General features: G+C 37.7%; 1 protein-coding gene across 1 annotated transcript in view; it reads right to left on the bottom strand.

Moving 5' to 3' along the window:
• Nucleotides 1-2,365: 2,365 nt before the first annotated feature.
• C1H9orf57 (chromosome 1 C9orf57 homolog) overlaps nucleotides 2,366-23,723 on the bottom strand; it is a 99,177-nt gene continuing 77,819 nt past the window's right edge. The window contains exons 2-4 of the mRNA XM_049106316.1: nucleotides 12,695-12,819; nucleotides 6,368-6,490; nucleotides 2,366-3,053 (exon numbers count right to left, since the gene is read on the bottom strand). Coding sequence (XP_048962273.1) covers nucleotides 2,929-3,053; nucleotides 6,368-6,490; nucleotides 12,695-12,819 — 373 coding nt within the window. The 3' untranslated portion in view covers nucleotides 2,366-2,928. The remainder of the gene's footprint in view (nucleotides 3,054-6,367; nucleotides 6,491-12,694; nucleotides 12,820-23,723) is intronic.

Genomic DNA, 23,723 nt, shown 5'->3' with positions numbered 1-23,723 from the left:
AGAGAAAAATGTTATTAATAGGGAAACTAACCTAGTATTCAGAGGATCAAGGGAGGTCCTCAGATTCATTGGCCTTTCAGTGTGATAAAAATCAAGGCAACCACTTTGTTTTTAGGTGTGATCAGTAAGGAAAGAATAAACTTGTTAGCTGAAGAAATCTTGAATGGATAAGTGCTTGAGTGGGAGGCACACACTGAAAAGATGTGATTGCATGTCTATAGGACATCTGTGTGTTTTAAGGGAAATCATGACTGGGAAATTGTTAGAATGAAAGGAAGATAATAGGACACTGGAATGTCTCTAGAAATCGGATTCATGTAAACCAAGTGTTCCAACCTTGGAAGAAGGGGAAACACCATAGCATATCTTGCATAATCAAGTGTATTTGTTTCCCATGACTGCTATAACAAATCATGTTAGAAGAAAGCAAATGATTTGTAACTATGTGTAGTGACGCACGTTAATTAAACTTACAGTGGTGATCATTTTGTAATACTTACAAATATCGAATAATTATATTCCACACCTGAAACTAATGTTATATGTCAGTTATATCCAATTTTTTTTATATCTAATTTTTTTAAGGCCAGTTTATCTTACCATTATGGATGTTAAAGGTCTAAAATGTATCTGCAGGGTTTTGTTCCTTCTGGAAACTCCAGGGGAGAATCTATTTTTTTGACTTTTTCAGTTTCTAGAGGTTGTCCATTTTCCTTGGGTGATGACCCCTTTTCTCTATCTTCAAAGCCAGCCTGTAGCATCTTCAAATACCTCTCTTGACCTTCCTGCTTCCCTCTCTTTTTTTTTTTTTAATTTTTTTTTCCTGCTTCCCCCTCTTAAGAAGACCCTGTGATTACATTGGGCCCACCCAGATAAATCCAGGAAAATCTCCTAACTTAAAAATCCTTAGGCACATCTGCAAAATTCCTTTTGCCATGTAAAGTAATATTTTCACAGCTTTCAGGGATTAGAATGTGGACATCTATCTTTGGTGGGGGGATAGGGGGGTGGGGCAGGAGGCAATTATTCAGCATACTGCATCAAGGATGTGAAAATTATTTTTGTTCTGTGATGACTTTTGGGTCAAGTTGACATGTAAGTAGTAAACTGCTTTGGTGATGGTCATGATGGTCATTGTGTTATGATTTGGATTTCTCCTTTAATTTTCCTGGATTGCACAGAGCTAGGAGAGCATTGATCATAACCAGGGTCTCTCTTTTAGATATTCAGCACCAACTCTTATTTTTAATTGCACAACAGCAGAGAGGTGTCAGTGTCAAGTCATAAAATTGTAGGACTTGAAGGGATCTGAGAAATTATGTGACCAATCCTTTTCATTTTAAATGTGAAGAGAATGAGGTGCAGAGACACCAAGGTGATTTGTCAAGGTCAACCAACAGTAGCACCTACTTCCTTGTTCTCTAGTCATTACATCACTGTTTGAGAAACCCTATGGCGTTAGTCACTGATTGTCTGATCCTGTCATGTTTCCCTGTGATATTGGGTAAATAATGTTGTGTTTAAAAAACAAGAAAATTAAAAGTATTTTCATGAAGTTCATTGATTTAACAATATGGCTAATGCATAAAGTGATGGAATAATGGCAAATGGATTTAAATGGTAAGATGAAGGCATTTTCTCCTTAGTAAGTTCATAAATATAGTCTAGGAAATATAGCTGAAATGAGTGTGGAGGGAAATGTTTTGTTTCCTTGGGCTGTTTTTTTAAATGCTTGTTTTTCTTCAAAGTTTATAGAAAAACATTAAAAAAAATTTTTTTTATTTATTTATGAGAGAGAGAGAGAGAGAGAGAGAGAGGCAGAGACATAGGCAGAGGGAGAAGCAGGCTCCATGCAGGGAGCCCGACGTGGGATTCGATCCCGAGTCTCCAGGATCGCGCCCTGGGCCAAAGGCAGGCGCCAAACCTCTGCGCCACCCAGGGATCCCCAAAGTTTATAGAAAAACATTTATCGAGGGCCCACTGTATGTGAGATGTCGTTTTAGGTTCCGAGAAAAAGACAATAAAAGAAGATTTTGTTGAGATTTATTATTTATTATTTGGATTTCTCAAACTCCTGAAAACACAGAAAAAAACAACTTTAAAATTTGAAACCCAATAATCTAGAAGTTGTATAAGTAGGGCATTGAATGAGAATAATTGGATATGTGGCACAATATGCAGGTCAAAGTAGATTCAGAACCCTCTAAAATTGCTTGTGGATGTAAACTTATTCCCCTGCTTAAAGTGAATTGCTTCATCTGCCAAAGTTAGATGAACCAAAGCACTTAGGTGTGGTTAAGGTATGGAAATCCAGAATTTGGACAAATCCTAATGCAGATGGGAGAAATAAGTGCCAACCCTCACATTTGCCTAAGCTCTTTGCAATTTGGGTTCATAGTTCTCACAGGCCTGGTTTGCTTATTTATGGCTTATTTTTCCCAAGGTATTTGTTAAATCACTTCTCTTTTGCCATAAATTACCCCAAAAGAGCAAAGCAATTTGCTTTGGAAAAAAAAAAAAAGAACGCTTTCAGGTCTCTTGGTGTCTTGTTATACAATCCATTTCTCAGTGTATATTGGGACATGGAAATATTTAAGAAAACTAGTAAACTAGAGACAATGAACAAAATTTGACTCAGGGAATTACATTTTTACTTCTTTGTAGCTTTGAAATCACCAGAAGGGGAATTAAGCAGAAAGAGGAGAAGAGAGACATGGTGTTGAAAAGGATGTTTCTGGGAGGAGTTTTGAGGTGATAGGGAATAAGTAGGGCACCTTGGAAAATGAGAATTGGTTTTTTACAACTCACATGACCTGCACAGGTCTGCAATGTTTACAGAGGGCCACTTAATGGTAGCCTGTTTTCTTGTGATGACCAGGTCAGACTTTGAGATTGATCAGTCAAGCAACTTGGAAACGGGCCCTTGGCTCAGAAATTGCACAAGGTACGAAAGCAACAGTAAATGGTGATCATTCCAGAAGACGTTGTCATTTTCTTGAAGCAGTCATCTTGGGTCTCTGTGCAGCCTAAAATGGAATACCACTGAATTCCACCTGAAGGAAACAGAAGAGGTAGGAGTTGGGGCTCCTGGCTGGCTCAGATGATAGAGCATGTGACTCTATCTTGGGGTGGTGAGTTCAAGCCCCACATTGGGCATAGAGCTTAGTTTTTAAAAAAGAGAGAGAGATAGGGTGCAAGGTGCAACCTACCTGGCTTCAGATGCTTTAGATAACTAACAAGTTAAGAAAACAAACAAACACAAAGACAAAGCAAAAATTCTAGGTTTATCAAGATACATTTTAACTTTAAGAACTCCCACCTAAATGTATTCTAGATGGGTACATTGCAATACAAAAGCTTTGAAATTTCAAAATAGAATAGCTTTCAAACTCAGATGATAAAAGCCATGCAATTGCCACTGACTGTATGTAACTTCCTGAAGTGTTAGTTGTTTGGAAGTTCCCATTATCATTCCCCAGCTTAACCCAGGTCATGAGTTACTCAAAGGGCTGAATCCACAGAAGGGACCTTTTAGATGTATAAGTGCTTCTCAGAAATGGACATGTGTCCTTGACCTCACTGTTTTCACCCTGATTACAGAAAGAAGGCATGCTCACTGCAGAAAATGTGAAAAATACACACAAGTGCAAAATAAGTGACAGCGTTGTCCTTATTTTGTTCACTTGTTTGGAGGGAGAACACAAAGGAGTAGCTCCCCAAAGGCAGCAAAACATATGATTCTGAAAACAGTAGTCACTCAATGGGGGGCAATTTTGCCTCCTACCCCCAGGACATAGATAATGCCCAGAAGCATTTTTGGTGTTACAATTTAGAAGATATTACTGGCCTGGAGTGGGTAAAGGCCAGTGATGTGCTAAACATCCTACCATACATAAAACAGCCCTAACAAAGAATTATCCTGCCAAAGTGTCAATAGTGTCAGAGATGAGAAACCCTATTAATAAAGACATCAAAAGTGTTAAGTTTCAGTTCTGTTTCACAAACAAATGCTATGACAACCACACTGTCGTCAAACTGGGCCTTTGACCCACCAAGAACTATTGTCAATATTTTGACACATCCCAGACTCTTTTTTTAATGTGCAGAGTCCCTTAGTTCTTGTTTTGAAGTTAAGCTGCCTAGATAACCATCTGCCCATGTTTAGGAAAAGTAGAGCAATCACCGTGAGCTAGTGTCTCATGGCTCCGGGGGGTCTCGGCCACCTCTTTCCCTTTCCGTAAGGAAGGAGCTCTGACTGGCAGAGGTGTGAGCCAGAGGGAACTTGGAGCTTAGAGAGAGGACTCAGGATAGACAGGCTGCACAAGCTCAAATAACCCTCTAAATACTAAAACCCATCCCATGGGACCCCCAAATTCTCTTCTTCTCTCCCAACTTTCATCTCCTCTAACTTTTGTTCTTTCCTTCCAGTTCTATAGAGGAAATCAGAGTTCTGCTTCATGGAGACTTTTATTCATAACTGGTGTGCCATACCTATTGTTTGGCAACTGCCTTTTCTTCTGCTTAACAATGTTTTAGAGATTTTTCCCATTTTGGACAAATCTAGTCATTCTAAGAGTTGCATAGCATTCCATGGCCTGAATGTACATCATACTTTAAATAACATATAGAAAATCATTTACGTCATGGCCATTGCTTTATTATTAAATATAATACTCCAGAGATAACCTTGATAGCATGCCTTTTTGTGTCTTGTGTAAATATTTTTTCTGCAGTAGATAGCAAGAAATAGAATTGCTTTGTAGAAGACTGTGTTCCTTTATACTTTTAATGGGAATTCCCAACTCACCTAAAAATTGCTAAACTAGGGGCACCAGGGTGGCTCAGGCGGGTGATCATCAGACTCTTAGTTTTGACTCAGGTCATGACCTTGGGGTCATGAGATCAAGCCCTGCTTTGGTCTCTGTGCTCAGCAGGAATCTGCTTGAGAATTTCTCTTTCTCCCTCTTTCTCTGTCCCTTTCCTTGCTGGCATGTGGGCACGCTCTCAAATAAATACATCTTTAAAAGAAATGCTAAACTAATCTAAATTGTCCCTGAGTTTGTCATTTTCCCATACCATCACTGAGTCTTATTATTATAAAGCTTTTATAATTTTTATCACCTGATAGTTTATTTTTTATTTTTTTTAAAAGATTTTATTTATTTATTCATTAGAGGGAGAGAGAGAGAGGCAGAGATACAGACAGAAGGAGAAGCAGGCTCCATGCAGGGAGCCCGATGTGGGACTCGATCCCGGGTCTCCAGGATCACACCCTGGGCTGAAGGCGGCGCTAAACCACTGAGCCACCAGGGCTGCCCCTCATCTGATAGTTTAAAAATATATCTGTAATTTTGCATTTCTTTGATATTTATTGATTAGTTGAGCAGCTTCTTATATTTTTAGATTATGTTTATATTTCTTCTTCTGATAATTGTCTCTACATTTCCTTTAACAAACCTTTCCCCCCACCCTCTGATTGTTGGGTCTTTTTAAAAATTGTTTTTGGAAGTTCTTTACTCTGGATAGGTATTATATATTTTCTTATGTTATTTATGTTTCAACTATTTTCACCCAGTTTATTCTTTATCTTTTAAATTTTGGGCTTGCCATTCATTTTATAAATTTTAAAATATTGAAGTATTCAATTTTATCTATCATTTCCTTTATAACCTATGTCTTTTGAACGTTCAAGAGGTCTCCTCTCTTTCAAGCTTCAGGTATATTCTTTAGTATTTCTTTTAATATTTTCATCAGTTGGATGTTTGTATTTACTCTTTAACCCATGTAGACAAGGCTGGCTTCCTGGGTGTGGTGTCAGTGAGGCAGTACATACATTCACTAGGAGTGTATACTCTGGAATCAAAGTACGTGCATTTGAACAGTGGCTCCAACACTTAGCAGCTATGTAACATCATGTACATTTCTTAATCCTCCTTTGCTTCAAATTTCTCAACTTTAAAATGGGGGCAGTGACAAGATCCTTGGGGCACCTGGGTGGCTCAGTCAGTTGAGCATCGGTTGAGCATCTTGCTTTCAGCTCAGGTCATGATCTCAGGGTCGTCAGATGAAGCCCAACGTTGGGCTCCATGCTCAGCAGCCCAGAGTCTGCTTGTCTCTCTCTTTCTGCTCCTCTTGCTCATGCTCTCTCTTTCTCTCTAATAAACAAAAAAATAAATAAAATCTTAAAAAAATGGGGATAGTGATAAGATTCAACTCATATCATTGTTTTGTTGGTATAATGTAACACAAGTAAAGCCCTTACTTAGTACAACATCTGGCATGTGGTAAATGTTCAGTGAATGTTTGAATGTTATACAGATTTTTTTCTGTATTTATTTGCATTATATTTTTAAGTGTCAAAACTTACCTCTTAGGTGAATCTCTTTCTTACAAAATTGACCAGGTTTTGTTATGCAAGTTCCAAAATCCAAAAGACATCCATGGAAGGGAACTGAGAGGTTGCATAATCTACAAATCACACCTCCAACATCTCCAAAGTACAGGAAAAAAAAAAAAAAAGATAAGAAGAAAATAGAAGTGGAGACCAGAAAAAGACAGAGAGAAAAAAATAGTGATTTTCAACTTAAAAAGGTAAGCAATACATATGTTTTTCAAGACTTATTTATTTATTCATGAGAGACACAGAGAGAGAGGCACAGAAATAGGCAGAAGGAGAAGCAGACTCCCTGTGGGGAGCCAGATGCAGGACTTAATCCTAGGACCCTGGGATCACAACCTGAGCCAAAGGCAGACACTCAACACCGAGCCACTCAGGTTCCCCAAAGGTAAGCAATATTTTAAAATTTAATTTAAAAAAATCATATAAATTAAAATTATTTTGAGAATGGGGGAAATTCCAAAGCATATATGCTACATCCATGAACTGGAAGTACCCCAAATGGATACTGATTAGACACATGAGGCCAGGTGGTCTACACAATTTAGTTGGTAAAAACTTACTCAGGTCCTCAGTGCCTAATTAAATCAAACCAGTTATTTAGGCAGCAAGTTTAACTTTAGCCATCCACTATTAGGCCTTCACTTCAATGTCTAAGGCAGTACATTATATATAGTAGGTTCTCTGTGAATATTTATTGCTTGATTAATGTTTACATATTGGTTATCTTCAGCACTCAAAATCAGTGGTTTAAAATGTTATTCATTTTGCTTACGTAGAAATAGCCCAGAGAGATGCCTGGGTAGCTAATAAAATCTTTAAAAAAAAAGAAAAAGAAATAGCCCAGAGATTCTTGAACTTAGTCAACATAGGTAAGATTGGAAGCCATATCTAGATGGGTTTCCAGATTTGACAGTGCATCCCATTTATATAAGCAGTTCAAATAAAATAAACACAGATTCCCAGAGCCCCTACAGACCTGAGTTAGAATCTATAAAAGCCAGGGCTCAGAAATCTGTATTTTAGAGATGCAGAAACATCTGAGGGCATGTGATGTGGTTACAGATGTCTGGACCGGTATTCGAGAACCACTAGTTCCACTGAATTCAGAAATTTCCTTTGTAATAACTTCTGCAGGAAACCTTGCTTAGTGACTCATCACCAGTAAAAACACTTCAGATTGTTCAGAGATTCTTCTGAAACTTAGACCAAACTTGTCTCACTGTTCATAGTCCCAGTCTTTTAACAGAGGAAGGCCATTGCCGTGTCACTCCTATTCACTGATAACTCAAAAGAAGAGTTCACTAGACATTTTGCACATTGTATTTTCCATCTCTCTCTACCATATTCAGGGTTAGAAAATAATACTTTCTTTCTTTTTTCAAAGATCCTCTAATTGGTCTAACATAACCCTTCTTTTTTTTTTTTAAACATTTTATTTATTCATAGAGACACACAGAGAGAGAGAGAGAGAGAGAGATGCAGAGACACAGGCAGAGGGAGAAGCAGGCTCCATGCAGGGAGCCCGATGTGGGACTCGATCCCGAGTCTCTGGGATCACGCCCTGGACTGAAGGTGGTGCTAAACCCGCTGAGCCACCGGGGATGCCAGAAAAGGCTACTTTCAAGGGAAAATAGTCTGGCTAGCTGATGAGGCTAATGAACCTCTGTTGACTATTCTCTATAGGCTTAACCTCCTCCCAAGACACTTTGGAAATTTCATATTGGTTCTCACTCAGAGAGCAACAGACTTTTCAATCCATAATCAACAATCCATCAACAAATATTTTTTTAAGAACTAAGCTTATGCCAAGCACTCTGCTAGGCAATTTATATGCATTAGCTTAATAATTTCTCACAAGAAACCTTCCAGGCAGGTATTATGATTGCTCACATTTCACATAAAAGAAAACTAAGCCTCAAGATTTTAAGTAGCTAGTGCAAGTGGCAGAGACAGAAGTTTTTAAAGGTCCCTTGCAATCTAAAGTCTTTGTTCTATGCAAGCACACCATGTCCCTAGAGCTCCCTTTTTGTATCCTAAACCTTAAAGAACTGAGCAGCCCTCTTCTTTCTGGATATTTTGATTCTTTTTTGTTTGTTTGTTTGTTTTTGTTTTTTTGTTTTTAAAGGTTTTATTTATTTATTTGAGAGAGAGAGAGAGAGAGAGCATGAGCCAGGGCGGGGAGGAGCAGAGGCAGAGGGAGGGGGAGAAGCAGACTCCTCTGCTGAACAGGGATCCTGATGTGGGGCTCAATCTCATGACCCTGGGATCATGACCTAAGCCAAAGACAGATGCCCAACCGACTGGCCAGGAGCTCTAGATATTTTGATTCTTAGTAGATTTGGGTCAGTTGCCTGCCCAGAATACTAGTGCTGCTTAGTTCTTTAAGACATGCCTGAGATAGTTTTCCTCTTGCACTTATGACTTCTCAATCTCACTGCTTGTCTTAGAGATCCACTGCATGGCTTGGACGTTTGGTGCCAGTGGCCCCTCCAAGGTGAAGACCTCATAGGATACTGGCTCTTTCTCTGCCTTGTCTGAGGCCCATGGACTGTCATCCTGGGGGACATCTGCTCTAGCTTCTTTCCTTCCCTCTCAGATGGGCCCTCCTCCATCCTGATCCCATACCCAGCATCCCTAACCTTCCTAAAACCTTGGTTCTGACATTCTTCACAGCTGATGATGATACCTTAATTTTTAGGCTTTTTTGTTGACTATATCTGTTCATTTGCCAGAGTATTTATAAATATGTTCTTAGATCCTATTTCCTTTCTTCCAGTGCCTTTTTATCTGAACATTTATTGTTAGTTTTATTAACATTAAACAAAAGATGTATTCCAATTTGACAACTAAATTTAAAGCTTTGGACTGTATGTAAGATGAATAGTTTCCTTATATGATTAATTCTGAAGTATGCTATTCTATGACTTTATTAATAGGAAACATCCAATAGATTATATATATATGTATATTTTTTTTTTAAGATTTTATTTATTTATTCATGATAGTCACAGAGAGAGAGAAAGAGGCAGAGACACAGGCAGAGGGAGAAGCAGGCTCCATGCACCGGGAGCCCGACGTGGGACTCGATCCCGGGTCTCCAAGATCGCGCCCTGGGCCAAAGGCAGGCGCCAAACCGCTGCGCCACCCAGGGATCCCAGATTATATTATATAATTATTTTAAGGTATGTTCTAAATCATATCTAGTTATTTAAATATATACTATAAAATCAAGATGATGGTGTGCTTTTTAAATAACCACTCCTAGAGGCACCTGAGTAGCTTAGACGGTAAAGCATCTGCCTTCAGCTCAGGTCATGATCCCAGGGTCCTGGAATCAAGACCCACATCAAGCTTCCTGCTCAGTGAGAAGCCTGCTTCTCTCTCTCCCTCTATTCCCTCTGCTTGTGCTCTCTCTGTCAAATAAATAAATACATAAATAATAACTAAATAACCACTCCTTACTTCATGGGGAGGGAGTCCTTACCTCAAAGTTTCTCTTTATGCTGCATTTTCTTCTTTTACCCTCACATCTTCTCAAATTTAGTAAAATTAATGCAGTCCCCTCCCTGAAACATTTTTTTCCCATGATATTCAAGACACTGAAAATGTTCTTGTGTGATTTTTCACCTACTCATGTGCTCCTCCCCACGATTCTTACAAGAGGCTGGGATAAAGATGTACATATAGTAAGTTTCCCGCTGCCTTGCCTGTCATGCTCTGTACTTAGTAATGAAGGTGGTGTGGGAAGCAAAGGCCACAAACTGGTGGCCTGAGGGCCAGAATTGGTTTGTTTAACTTGCACAGAGCTTTCAAAAATTAGTTGTGAATCTTTAAAAATTGAGAGAGTGTTCCCACAAACTTGATTTCTGGTTTCTCTTTAAGAATCAGAAGATTTGGTAATGTTAGGCTCTCCTTTCTCCATGGCAGCAAACATATGTAGCTAGGTACCAGCTGTCCCCACTCTTCTTCCCATTGCTCGTTAGCTTCCCCCATTGGTATGAGCTGACCCAAACACTTTAGGCATTTCAGTCAGTGACTCCAATATTAGCTACTCAGAATCTCCAAGTCTCAATATTAGAATTTTATTTATCTCTGGGATGCCTTCTGGATTCTTCCTACTGAAATGTGGCCTCCAGACCAACAGTATGAGTTTACTTAGAGGTTTGTTGGAATGCAAACTTAGGCCCCACCCTGACCTGTTGAATCAGATTCTGCATTTTAGCAAGATTCCTAGGTGACTCATGTGTTTGTTAAATCTTGTGACTCCAAAAGAACCCTGGGTTCAGCATAGAGCTTACTATCTTTATTCTCATCTTGTCACTTCACTGAAGTGAAATCCCATAATGAACATGCCTCTTTGGAGGTGTTATCTTCATGCATATCTACCTAGTATGAAGGGCCTTAGGAGTTCTGTAAAGGGAATTGAAGGTGCCCCATTATCTCCTTTATTGGTTCTTCTGTAAATGAAGGAATGTTGGAGATGATGGAGAGCACATATAGTAGGAAAAGTGGTAGAAGACCCATGTCTATGCTTATTTGTTTTAATTTGTTTTGTCATATATGTGTGTGTGTGTATATATATATATATATATATAATTTATTTATTTATTTATTTATTTATTTATTTATTTATTTATTTATTTAAGAGAGAGTGAGCAGGGAAGGAGCAGAGGGAGAGGGACAAGCAGACTCTGTACTGCTGACCACAGAGCCCAACGTGGGGCTTGGTCTCACCACCCTTAGATGATGACCTGAGCCGAAATCAAGAGTCAGTCATTAAACCAACTGAGCCCTCCAGGCGCCCCTCTTTGCCACATCTGTAAGAGCTTCCAGCCTCATTTGTTTAGCTCCAGCTTAGTAATAACAACACGTGGGCCACTGCCTAGAAGCCCAGTTTTTGGGATGCCTGGGTGGCTCAGTGGTTGGGCATCTGCCTTTGGCTCAGGGTGTGATCCTGGAGCCCCGGGATCCAGTCGCACATCGGGCTCCCTGTATGGAGCCTGCTTCTCCCTCTGCCTGTGTCTCTGCCTCTCTCTCTCTCTCTCTCTCTCTCTCTGTGCCTCTCATGAATAAATAAAATCTTAAAAAAAAAAAAAAAAAGAAGAAGAAGCTCAGTTTTGTCATCTATAAAATGGGAAATAACAGGACTTCACTCCTAGGGTTGTCATGAGGGTTCAGTGAATTCATACAAATGTAATATTTAGACCAGCTCCCGGCATATGGTAAATGCTCAATAAATGTTAGCTGTATGACTCTCTAAAAGTGCTTTGTTAGGCCTTGCTGTAAGCACTTAACTACCTTTTTTAACGTCATCCTCCACTGATATTGTAATTCTCCATTCTCTTAGATGATTTTCCCCCTTTTTGATTTATGTTTTCTTAATGACTTACCACTCAAGAGGCATAGTACAATAAAAACACCACTGAAGACAATCCTTCTCATTCTTCGATGTCTAACCATAAAAGAAAATGGAAGGAAAGATACAACCCATCATTAAATCTTTCCTGGGGAGGAAGTAATAAAGTTACACATTTTAAAGGGAAATAATTGGCTAAGTTTCATTTGCTTCATTAAGAAAGTATAAATAAATTTATTTTGTGAAAGAGGAAAAAAAGGTAACTGTCCTTTTTTTTTTTTAAGAGTTTGTTTGTTTGTTTATTTATTTATTTATTTATTTATTTATTTATTCATTCATTCGTTCATTCATTCATTCATTCATGAGAGACACAGAGGGAGGCAGACACAGGCAGAGGGAGAAGCAGGCTCCCTGCAGGGAGGTGTCTGATGCAGGCCTCGATTCCAGGACCCTGGGATCACACCCCTGAACTGAAGGCAGACATGCAAACACTGAGCCACCTCGGTGCCCCAAAAGTACCTGTGTTTATCAAAAATTCACCATAAAACTTCTAGAGTATTTTAAGTTTAGCTATCTTTTTATTACCAAATACTATTCCCTCCCTTATTTTCTCTCCTAAGATATAATTGTTTAAAACAAAAAAAATTAAATGATATAGATTATGTTTCTAGAATAATATCCTATTAAAAATCTCTTTTAAAAAAATCTCTTTAACGAATCGCCTAAGGGAAAATATTTATGTATGGTTTCTCATAAACTAATGCTTTCATTGTAAATTATCATGTTTATAAGGTAAAGCATTATATGATAGTTAACAGTTGTTAGTACTTATTAAAATCAAGAGAAAGAAATAGATTGGCTAAAAATATATCATTTAGTTACTTAGTTACTTACCTACCTGCCTTCTTGAAGGTTTAGTTACTTAGTTACTTACCTACCTGCCTTCTTGAAGGTTTTTGGAAATTTTCCTAGGTCTGAATTGTTTAAAAAGTAAATTTCTGGTGTAATGAAATCTATTTTAACTGAAATCAACAAGGCAAGTTCTTGATCCACTAGATTCCAAACAGTTTAAACAGTAAAAATTGTCCAAGTAAACAGACAGGAATTGTTCATGTGTACACTCTGATGTATAGGGGACTTTAGTTCCTTACTCATGAAATTAATGAGACTAAGTCAACACTTAAACTGATTAACTGTAAATCTGGCTAAAGATGTCTATGTTTACTATACTACATATGAGTTGGTTTAGATACACCCCTGCCCTACCATATAATTTTTATAGCAGAATTTGGTATATTCAGAAAGCACTTTGATTTTAAAATAATGTTTATTTCTAAATGAATATATAGTCCCAAATTAATGCATTCTTCTTGAAACAAAATACTGAGAATATTAAAATCTCCTTTGGCCATGTTCCCACCAAACCCAGTGTCTTCCTCAAATGTAACCACATTATCACTATGTTGGAGATATATATATATATATATATATATATATATATAGTTTCTATTTAAATTCCAGTTAGTTAACATACAGTGTTATGTTAGTTTCATGTGTACAATACAGTGATTTAATATTTCCATATATCACTCATCCCTCACCCAGTCCCCCACTGGTAACCACTAGTTTGTTCTCTGTAGTGGAGAGTCTGTTTTCTTGGTTTTTCCTTTCTCTCTTTTATTCCACTTTGTTCATTTGTTTTGTTTCTTAAATTCGACATATGAGTGAAATCATATGGTATTTTCTTTCTTCTGATTGACTTATTTTGCTTAGCATAATACTCTCTAGCTCCATCTTGTCATTGCAAATGGCAAGATTTCATTCATTTTTATGGCTGAGTAATATTCCATTGTAACTTGGGAATATGTGTAACATTGCTTTTTGCTTTATTTTTACAAAAACAGTATCATACTTTGTGTATTATTTTCCCCTTTGCGTTTTACTTAAAAATATGTTGGAAATCTGTTTATGTTAATCTTTAAAACTGCTTCATTATTTTGCATTGCTGTATAGTACTTTTGGTACATGATAAAACTGTAGTCTACCCCTTCTCTGGTTGATAAGGACATAGGCTATTTTTTTTTTTTATGCCAAACAGTGTTGCAGTGTGTATATATGCTCTTGGATAACTATACAAGTTGTCTCTCTAAGACAGATCCTGAAAAGTGGAATTTCTTGTCATTAGGGTATCTTCAGGTAACATTTTAATAGATACTATCAAATTGCCCCTGAAAGTAATTATCGATTTTCCTACCACTAGCAGAGAATTAGTACTTTTTCTGTTGTACCCTCATTAATTCTGAATCAAAGATTCTCAAAATACTTATTACTATCTAAAAATCTATATTAAAATATCATTATATTTTGGCATATCTAGTTGCCAAAGATGAAAAAGTGGATTATTATTGACAAAGGTTATTCTGAAATATGTACTTTTAGTCACAGTATGGGGAAATATAAATCAGAATGAGTGTATTAATACATACGTCCCATCCCCACATATACTTATGCATACATACACACACATAATTTGCATCACACCATAGGTATGGATGTGTAGCCTGCTTTAAAAAGGAAAATAACTTCATATTTTGAATATTTATTTTTTCATTAAATATATCTTAAGAATATATATATATATTTTTTTTTTAGAATATATTTTTTAAAGGTTCTGTGTTATTCAACCATATGGACTTACTACAATTTATTTAATAACTCCCACATATTTGGGTATATCTCACTTATATTTTTGTTCATGCTTGATTATATTTTTAGGATGAATTTATAGAAGTAGAACTCCTGGGACAAAGACATAAACCTTTTATAAGGCTGTTGACACACATTAGCAAATCATTTTTTTTTTTTTAAAGTAATACCAGGGCACCTGGGTGGCTCAGTAGTTAAGCATCTGACTTCAGCTGGGGTCATGGTCTTGGGGTTCTGGGGTTAAGCCCTGTGTCACACTCCCCACTCAGCGGGGAGTTTGCTTGTCCCTCTCCCTTTGCCCCTCCTCCAGCTTGTGGTCTTTCACTCTCAAATAAAAAAAATTAAATAAAAAAATTAAAAAGTAATATCAATTTAGAGCAATAGTGTGGTATATTCATTTTCAAATCCCCAGTGCTTAGCTAATACTCTGCCGAGACTATAATAAGCTTTCAGTTAATGTGACTTTTTCTTCCATTCCTTCTGGATATTTTCCTTTTCTCACATATCTTCATGACAAGTTTGTCTTTGGTTCTGATGGTCCACTACTAGTCAATTGATTCCTTGAATCAAGGTGACATTATCTGATTAGTTCAATCCTCAAACATAGGTTTGTACAGATATAACCTCTTAGTATAAATCATGAAAATACTTTCCTTGATATACATGATCTGTATCTTCTTTCCTTTAATGAGGATTTGGTTTTGAGATTCTTTCTAATTCATGTCTATTAGAAAAAGGTTTCGGTGTCAGCAAAGAAATCAGAATGGAGAGTGGGGCCCTAGAGTGGCCACTAGATGTCTGAGAGCTTGGGGATAAAAATTTCTGAGATGTTCTAGAAAAGATGACTGGCAAGGGTGCCTGGGTGGCTTAGTCAGTTAAGCATTTGACTCTTGATTTTGGCTCAGGTCGTGTTCTCAGAGTTGTGATATCTAGCCCCTCATTGGATTCTGTGCTCCGGAGGAGTCTGCTTGAGATTCCCTCTCTCCATCACCCTCTATCCCTCCCTGCCACTCTCTCTCTCTCTCAAATAAACAATTAAATCTTAAAAAAAAAAAAAAAAGGTGACTGGCTATAAAATATCAATACTTGATTAAATCACAGTACATACTATATGATTGCATTGAACATATGAAGTTCAAGAATAGACAATACAAATGTATAGTGATTGAAGATAGAATAGTGGTTAAATCTGGAAAGGAGGATTGACCTGAGAAGGAGCATGGGAACACTTTTCGGGGTGAAGTGAGAATGTTCTATATTCAACCTGAATGAACATGTATTTAGGCAAATATAAAATTTTATCAAACTGTATATCTATTTGTGCATTTTACTGAATAATACCTTCAGAGATTTGTGTGCTTTCATTCCCCTTTTCAGTAGGGATAAGTCAGTGGGAACATTTGCAAGCACCTCTATGTGAATTAGGAATTTACTGAATTGTGTTAAGTAGGGGAGTGACATTAATTATTCAATAGATATTTATTCATTTCTACTATATTCCAGATATGTTGATTTCAATTAAAAAGATCATTCTAGTAAGAGAGTGAAAATTAGGTTGGCAACAGTGAGATTGGAAGCAGGAAGAAAGGGAGATGTTAGACTAGTTTAGTCAAGAGATGATAAAGCCAGGGCACCTGGGTAGCTCAGTGGTTGAGCGTCTGCCTTTGGCTCAGGTCATGATCTCAGGGTCCTGGGATTGAGTCCTGCATCAGACTCCCCAGAAAGAGCCTGCTTCTCCCTCTGCCTATGTCTCTGCCTCTATACTGTTTTCTGTAGTGGGTGCACTAATTTACATTTCCACCGACAGTGCACAAGAGTTCCCTTTTCTTCATATCTTCACCAACATTTGTTATTTCTTCTCTTTTTGGTACTAGCCATTCTGACTGGTATGAGATGATAATCTCATTGTGTTTTTTGATTTGCGTTTCCTTGATGATTATTGATGTTGAGCATCGTTTCATGTGCCTATTGGCCATCTGTATGTCTTCTTTGGAAAAATGTCTATTCGGATCCTCTGCCCATATTTTAATTGCATTGTTTGATCTTCTGGTGCTGAGTTGTATAAGTTCTTTATATATTTTGGATATTAACCTTTTATCAGATATATAATTTGCAAATATCTTATCCCATTCAGTAGGTTGCCTTTTTGTTTTGTTGATTGTTTCCTTTGTTAAGTAAAAACTTTTCATTTAAGAAATGAGATATCTTTGATGGAAGGAAGATCAGAGGAAAAGTGCTGGAGTAGTATAAGGATAAACGACTGTGGGAAGGATAAGTGAAGGATATGTAGCAAGGATGAGCAATGGGGTTGGATGGACTCTCCTTGGCAGGAGATATACCTCCTTGGGCAGGTATAGACAGAGTTCCTAGGTGATGTTTAAGATCTAAGGTTGTGGGCAAACCCCGGTTTTTTCCTAAGGATTATTTTACATAGTTTTCCTCTGACACTTAGAAGGAAGAATTGGCTGGTCTCTAGAATGTCACCTTCCAAATAAAATCCTAGAATTTAAGCTAGCTAGAAGTCCAGGGTCTTTAAAATGGATAGGCTGGAACACCATGGGAGAGCTCACATTTGTCCAGGCAAATCAGGACAAGACTGTCTGCCTCCCTGGATGGTCACCTCTGTGGTGATACAAAGATCTCTCATGATCTTAAATAATTTGCTTCATCATCCTATGCCTTGATTTCCTCATCTTTGTTATGAAGGGGCTTGATTGTAATATTCTATAGTTCGATCAGCTCACAAACTTGGTAGCTTTATTTTAGTACCACAATTCTTAGTGAGGAGAAGAAAGAACTCTAAACCTACAGCTTAGATAAAACATCCATAGTAGCAACAAATGGCATTTTGTATTTTACAAATCTTGATTTCTTACCCACAGGAAGGGGAGTGTGTATGATATACATGGGCTGGTGCCTGTCCTGTGGATGCATAGATACACACACTGCAGAGTACCACTAGTGAGTCACATTTTGGATGCTTCCCTCCATTTTCCGGTATATATTGTGATAAGGAAAAATGTGAAGGGGCATAATTTTAACTTTATGTCATGACGATACGATCAGGGTTCAGAAGCGCTCTAATATTTATGGTAAGAGGAGAGATTTACTTGTGGAACTTCTGTCATCCTGTTCTTTGCTGAGGACGAATTGTGAATTATATTGCTTTGGAGCTGGAAGACACTGCCAGCCACCTGCTGGCATCTAGAGCTAGAAAATTCTTTTCTCTTTTTAATTTTGGTTTAAAGGTCTACTATACTTTAAATTTTTATTTTATTTATTTACTCATGAGAGACACACAGAGAGAGGCAGAGACATAGGCAGAAGGAGAAGTAGGCTTTCCCCAGGGAGCCTGATGTGGGACTCGATCCCAGGACCCCAGGATCACGCCCTGAGCTGAAGGCAGACACTCAACCACTGAGCAACCCAAGTGTCCTTCTACTATACTTTTTTATGTGACTTTGACTTCTTTAGCTTAGACAGAAGCCCCTAATTCATCATTTCTCCACCCTTAGTCCTGTAAGACGGTTGAATAATGTTGTGTTGTCAGGTAAGTAAGGGAAAAGTGTATATGATACTACAGAAAACTTAAATATACTTTGAACTATTAAAAGTTCTGGGAATTACTGAGTTGTTTTAACATGATCTTGCCTGAATTTATTTGACTAGCCAGCTATTTTTTTTTCAATGTTTCTTAACATCCTTCAGAGCAAGTTAGGATCTGAATAGTGTCCCCTTAGTAACCATAATCACTGTAAAGATGATGATTGCTTGCAATTCTTTCTCACTCCACATTTCACAAAGCTTGTTTGAGTCCATAATTACCTTCAGAAAGCCTTCTGATATTAGGGGTAGAAAACATTTTTATTCTCATTTGGGGATGTTCAGGGTCAGAGAGGTTACAAGAATTCTTTGATATGACACAACGAGTAAACAGAGATCTGGGACAAAAAACAACCAAGTGTCCTTATTCTACACGAGGCATTCTACATGAGATTTTTCTTTCCTCCTGTCCTCCTATTTTCTATCATTGCTTCCCATTGGCAAAACCCAATGGAAAGAGGGATCAAGAAAGCCTGGTTGATTTATCCCATGAAGGTCAGCTTTCTAGCGAACAGAGTAGAGTAGAGATGGGTGGATGGTGTATCCAGAGGAACAAAAGGGAAATATTTAGCAGTGGCTAGAGATGGTCTTTTTGAGATGACATTTGAACTGAGACTTCAGTGAAACAGAAATCATAGGGAAGTGCGTTCCTGCAGAGGAAACAGCAAGAATAAAAGCCTTGAGGTGGGAATGAACTAAGTATACTTGAGAAACAGAAAGACAGTCAGAGGGTCCATGGTGTGAGGAGGTCAGGGAAACATGTACATGATCAGCTCAGGGAGGTGGATAACCATTGGAGCACTTAAAGCCTTATGAAGTAATAGTAATACTTTTATTGTTAGTAAATGGAGAATTTTAAGTTACTGAGATGTGAGGTGAGGATCACTTCAGCTGCTCTGCGGAACCTTGTTGTAGGAGTAGGAACATAGAAGCAGGATCCCTGCTTAGGAAGCGATAAAGGTGGCCAGATGAACATGATACTGGCTTGCACAAAGGTGGTAAAAAAAGGAGGTGGAGAGAAGTGGACAGATTGAGGGTCTGTGTTTAAAATAGTGAAGATAGGACTTGTTCTTGCATTGCATGTGGGAAGAAAGTAAAAATGAGGAATCAAGGTTGGTGTCTAGGATTTTTGGCTTGAACAATTCAGTGGTTATTGTTATATTTACTAAGATAGGAAAATGAGGAGTAGAACAAATTTGAGAGGAAGATTATGAGTTCTGATTGGGATACATTATGTTTTAAATATTCTGTAAACTTCCAAGTAACAATGTCTAGTAGCAGCTGGCTATGAGTCCCAATCTCAGGAGAGAATTCAGGGCTGGAAATATAAATTTGATGTGTTATTTGAAGCATGTATATAAGATTGGATAGAATTGCCTACTGCAAGATTATACATAGAGAAGAGATGTCTTTTTCTGGCAATATGAAAAGCCAGAGATTCTGAAACTCATGTCTGCTACGTGACATCTAAAAATACTCAACAACAATAAAAAAAAAAAAAAACCCTTTTGAAATAAATGGATGAGTCCTTTAAGAAACTAATGGAAATCCTCTGAGGTTAGGAATAAAGAGTACAGGAGAACCTGGAGGTAAATGTTGTGGACTGAATATTTGTGTCCCCCACTGTTCCCCAAATTCATAAGTTCAAGCTCTCACCCCCAGAGTGGCTGTATTTGAAGACAGGATTTTTGAGAAACTATGAAATTACAAGGTTAGTAACTTTGAGGTTAAAAGAGGTTATAAGAGTTGCACTCTGATCTGATAGGATTAGTGTCTTTATAAGACACCAGACCTCACACTCCCCCCTAACTCACCCAGCACACAGTTGTTGAAGGAAGATCCACTTGAAGATGCAGTGAGAAGGAGGCTATCTAGCATACAAGAAGAGGATTTTTACCAGAAACCAAATTTACTAAAATATTGATCTTAGACTTCTAGCCTCCTCAATTGTGAGAAAACAGATTGTTTAAGCAAACTAATCTGTGATATTTTGTCCTGGCAGCCTCAGCAGGCTAAGACAGTAAGTGAGCCCTGAATCTCTCATATATATTAAAGCCATTGGATGTGGGTTTAAAGCTTTGGAGCATAAGGGATATTGGAGGCAAAGTCATGGGTCAGTGCAGGACGTGAATTTACCACCTTACATAATAGTCACCTTATATAGATCTAGGACATAGGAAGAGCTATGTCCTAGGTTAAAGGGTGAACCAGAAAAAGAATATTCACCCCTCAGAAGCAGACTGCAATGTTGGCTATGGTATTATTGGAAGGAAATAAAAGAAAAGAAATGCCTTCTCTTAAAAATGTCTTTCATAGATTTGGCTGAATTTATATTATTTCTATAGTCCTAAGAACTACACATTAAGAATTGTAGTTTATTTATTTTTTGAGATTTTATTTTTAAGTAATCTCTACACCCAACATGGGGCTTAAACTCACAACCCTGAAATCAAGAGGCACATCCTCCATGGACTGAGCCAGCCAGGCTTGCCTAGGGATTACAGTTTAAAGTAGACTCTGGTGTCTTCAGACACAGAACAAAAGCAACACAGATCCTCCCTGGAGGACTCTTTCTTCATTCCAGGCCTCAAAAAATTCCCATAAAGTTAAAGCATATTTAAAATACATAAGGAGGGATCCCTGGGTGGCGCAGCGGTTTAGCGTCTGCCTTTGGCCCAGGGCGCGATCCTGGAGACCCGGGATCGAATCCCACGTCAGGCTCCCGGCGCCTGGAGCCTGCTTCTCCCTCTGCCTATGTCTCTGCCTCTCTCTCTCTCTCTCTCTGTGTGTGTGACTATCATAAATAAATAAAAAATTTAAAATAAAATAAAATACATAAGGAAACAAGCTACTTTTTAAAAAAGATTTTATTTATTTATTTATTAACGAGAGACACAGAGAGAGAGAGAGAGTGGCAGAGACACAGGCAGAGGGAGAAGCAGGCCCCATGCAGGGAGCCTGACGTGGGACTTGATCCCGGGTCTCCACGATCACGCCCTGGGCTGAAGGCGGCACCAAACCACTGAGCCACTCCGGCAAACCACTTGCCCGAAACAAGCTACTTTGAAAAAGGGTTAGCAGAAACAATATGCAGAACTAGAATTGCAAGATATTTAAATTTGGAATAATTAGATACAGAATACAAAAGATTTTTTTTTTTTGTACTGGTTAACAAAATAAAAGGAAGAAATAAAACCTGATAAAAAAAAATAAAAGACAACCAAATTGAGCAAATAGATTGGGGGGAAAAAGCAAACTGAGTATCCAAGAATATAACATGTAATAGTTTATCAACAAATGTTTATTGAGCACCTGGTATGTAATGAGCACTCCTCTAGGGTTGGGTTTACCATGGTGAACAAAATAAGCAAAAATATTTGACCTCAGAACTTATCATCTAGATGGGGAAATAAATAAAATTTAAAACGTAGTATAAGGGTTAAATGGCATACAATTCAATCTTAAGTAAGAATTGGTGAAGTAGAAAATAAATCTAAAGAAGTAACACAGAAAACAACCAAGAAATTAAACAAAACAATGACAAAATCAAGATGCAACAGAATTCTGCAGAGAAATACAAAGATGTGAAAAATGTGACAGATTAAGTGATAGAAAGGGTGTAAAAGATAAAGTTACAAAAAGAGATAAGAGAGAGAATGTGGGAAGAGAAACTTTCAAAAGTTAATGGTTGATAATTTCATGAAAGTCATGGTTTTTCAGATTTTTATGGCAGAAGTGAGATGTTAAAAGTAGCCCAAGAGAAACGACATTTCATAAACAAAGGATGGCAATGACACTGACACTTGACTTCTGAGGAGTAGAACCCAGAAGATGCGGAGGAGTGTCTTCAATGTGCTGAGATAAAATAACCAGCAAACTAGAATGTATATGTAGAAAAACAAGAATTAAGACTAATTAAAGAACTTGCAGTAAAAAAGAGAAAATGGAGTTTATTCCCCCAAAAAAGAAACTTGCACAAATGAATTTCTAAAAGATATACTTCAAGAGGAAAGAAAATGGTCCTCAAAATTGTGCGAGATACAAGACAAAATAGTGAGTAAAGATTATGCCACAGGGCAGCCCCGGTGGCATAGCGGTTTAGCGCCGCCTGCAGCCCAGGGTGTGATCCTGGAGACTTGGGATCGAGTCCCACATCAGGCTCCTTGCGTGGAGCCTGCTTCTCCCTCTGCCTGTGTCTCTGCCTCTCTTTCTCTCTCTCTCTCTGTGTGTGTCTCTCATGAATGAATCAATAAAATCTTAAAGAAAAAAGATTATGGTAAACTCTATAGGAATATATAAACAAATATTGATGTTATAAAACATGAATAATGCTTAAGTTATGGAGTTAAGATAGAGCTAATATATAGAGTCACAATTGCATATGAAAAAGCAAGGCAATTGCAGTAAAGCATTTCAAAAGCTTTATATTATATGTGAGGTGAGTGAAGACTATATTTTGGTAAGCTAAGTGTCCATTTATAGTCTAGTGACTAAGAGAATAGAAATAAGGTGTATCTCTTCCAAGCCAGTTAATGGAAAAAAATGGAATGAGAAAAAATATCTATAGTCAGTTTAAATGTAAGGAGAAAGGTGGAGAAAGAGAGAGAGAGAGAGAGAGAGAGAAACATGGAGGGAAGGAGGGAGAAACAAGAAGCAGAAAAAAATGCAAGCTTGAAATAAGATGGGAAAATAAATCCAGGGATACCTGTGCAGTTGCTTGAGCCTCTGCCTTTGGCTTGGGTCATGATCCTGGGATCCTGGGATTGAGCCCTGTGTTGGGCTCATTGCTCAATGGGGATCCTGCTTCTCCCTCTCCCTTTGCCGGCTGCTCTCCCTGTTTTTGCTCTTTCTCTCTCTGTGTCAAATAAATAAAGAAAACTTAAAAAAAAGAAAAAAAAAAAAGAAATCCAAACAGGTTAGTAGTCACAATAAATTTAAATGGACTTAGTTCTACAGTTAAGGATCATGGATTATCAGGATAGCTTTTAAAAAAGACAATTGTATATTGTTTATAAAATATATACTTATAAGGACAAAGTAAAGTTAAGAGAAAGAGAATGGAAAAAGATATCCAAGATAGATATAACCAAAATAAATCTGGTGCATTTGTATGTATGCCTGACTAGAATTTAAAGAAAAAATATAGTACTAGAGATAAAAGGGATTACTATATAATGATACGGAGTCCAAATTTTGAGATGATTGTACTAAATTTCTATACTTCTAATAATATAGCTTCCAAATACAAAAAGCATATAGATAGTAGGTAAGTGATAAACTGATCAAACTAAAGCAGCAATAGACAAATATACCATTTAATACATGTCTATCAGTGTTTGATAGATCAAAAAGAGAAATCATTCTAGATAAAGAGAATTTGAGGAATACAATGAATAATTTTTTTTTTTTTTTTTTAAGAAAGAGAGAGAAGAGGGTGGGGGAGAGTCTTAAGGAGACTCTATGCCCAGTGCAGAACCTAACTTGGGGTTTGATCTGATGACCCTGAGATCATGACCTGAGTAGAAATCCAGAGTTGGATGCTTAACCAACTGAGCCATCCAGGTGCCCCAACAATGAACAATCTTTATCTAAAGAACAAATATAGGGCAGCCCGGGTGGTTCAGTGGTTTGGCACTGCCTTCAGTCCAGGGCATGATC

The sequence above is a fragment of the Canis lupus genome, chromosome 1 (genome assembly GCF_003254725.2).
Source record: "Canis lupus dingo isolate Sandy chromosome 1, ASM325472v2, whole genome shotgun sequence".
Lineage (NCBI taxonomy): Eukaryota > Metazoa > Chordata > Mammalia > Carnivora > Canidae > Canis > Canis lupus.
Note: the sequence above shows the minus strand (reverse complement) of the source record. Positions and strands in the feature narration are given on the sequence as shown.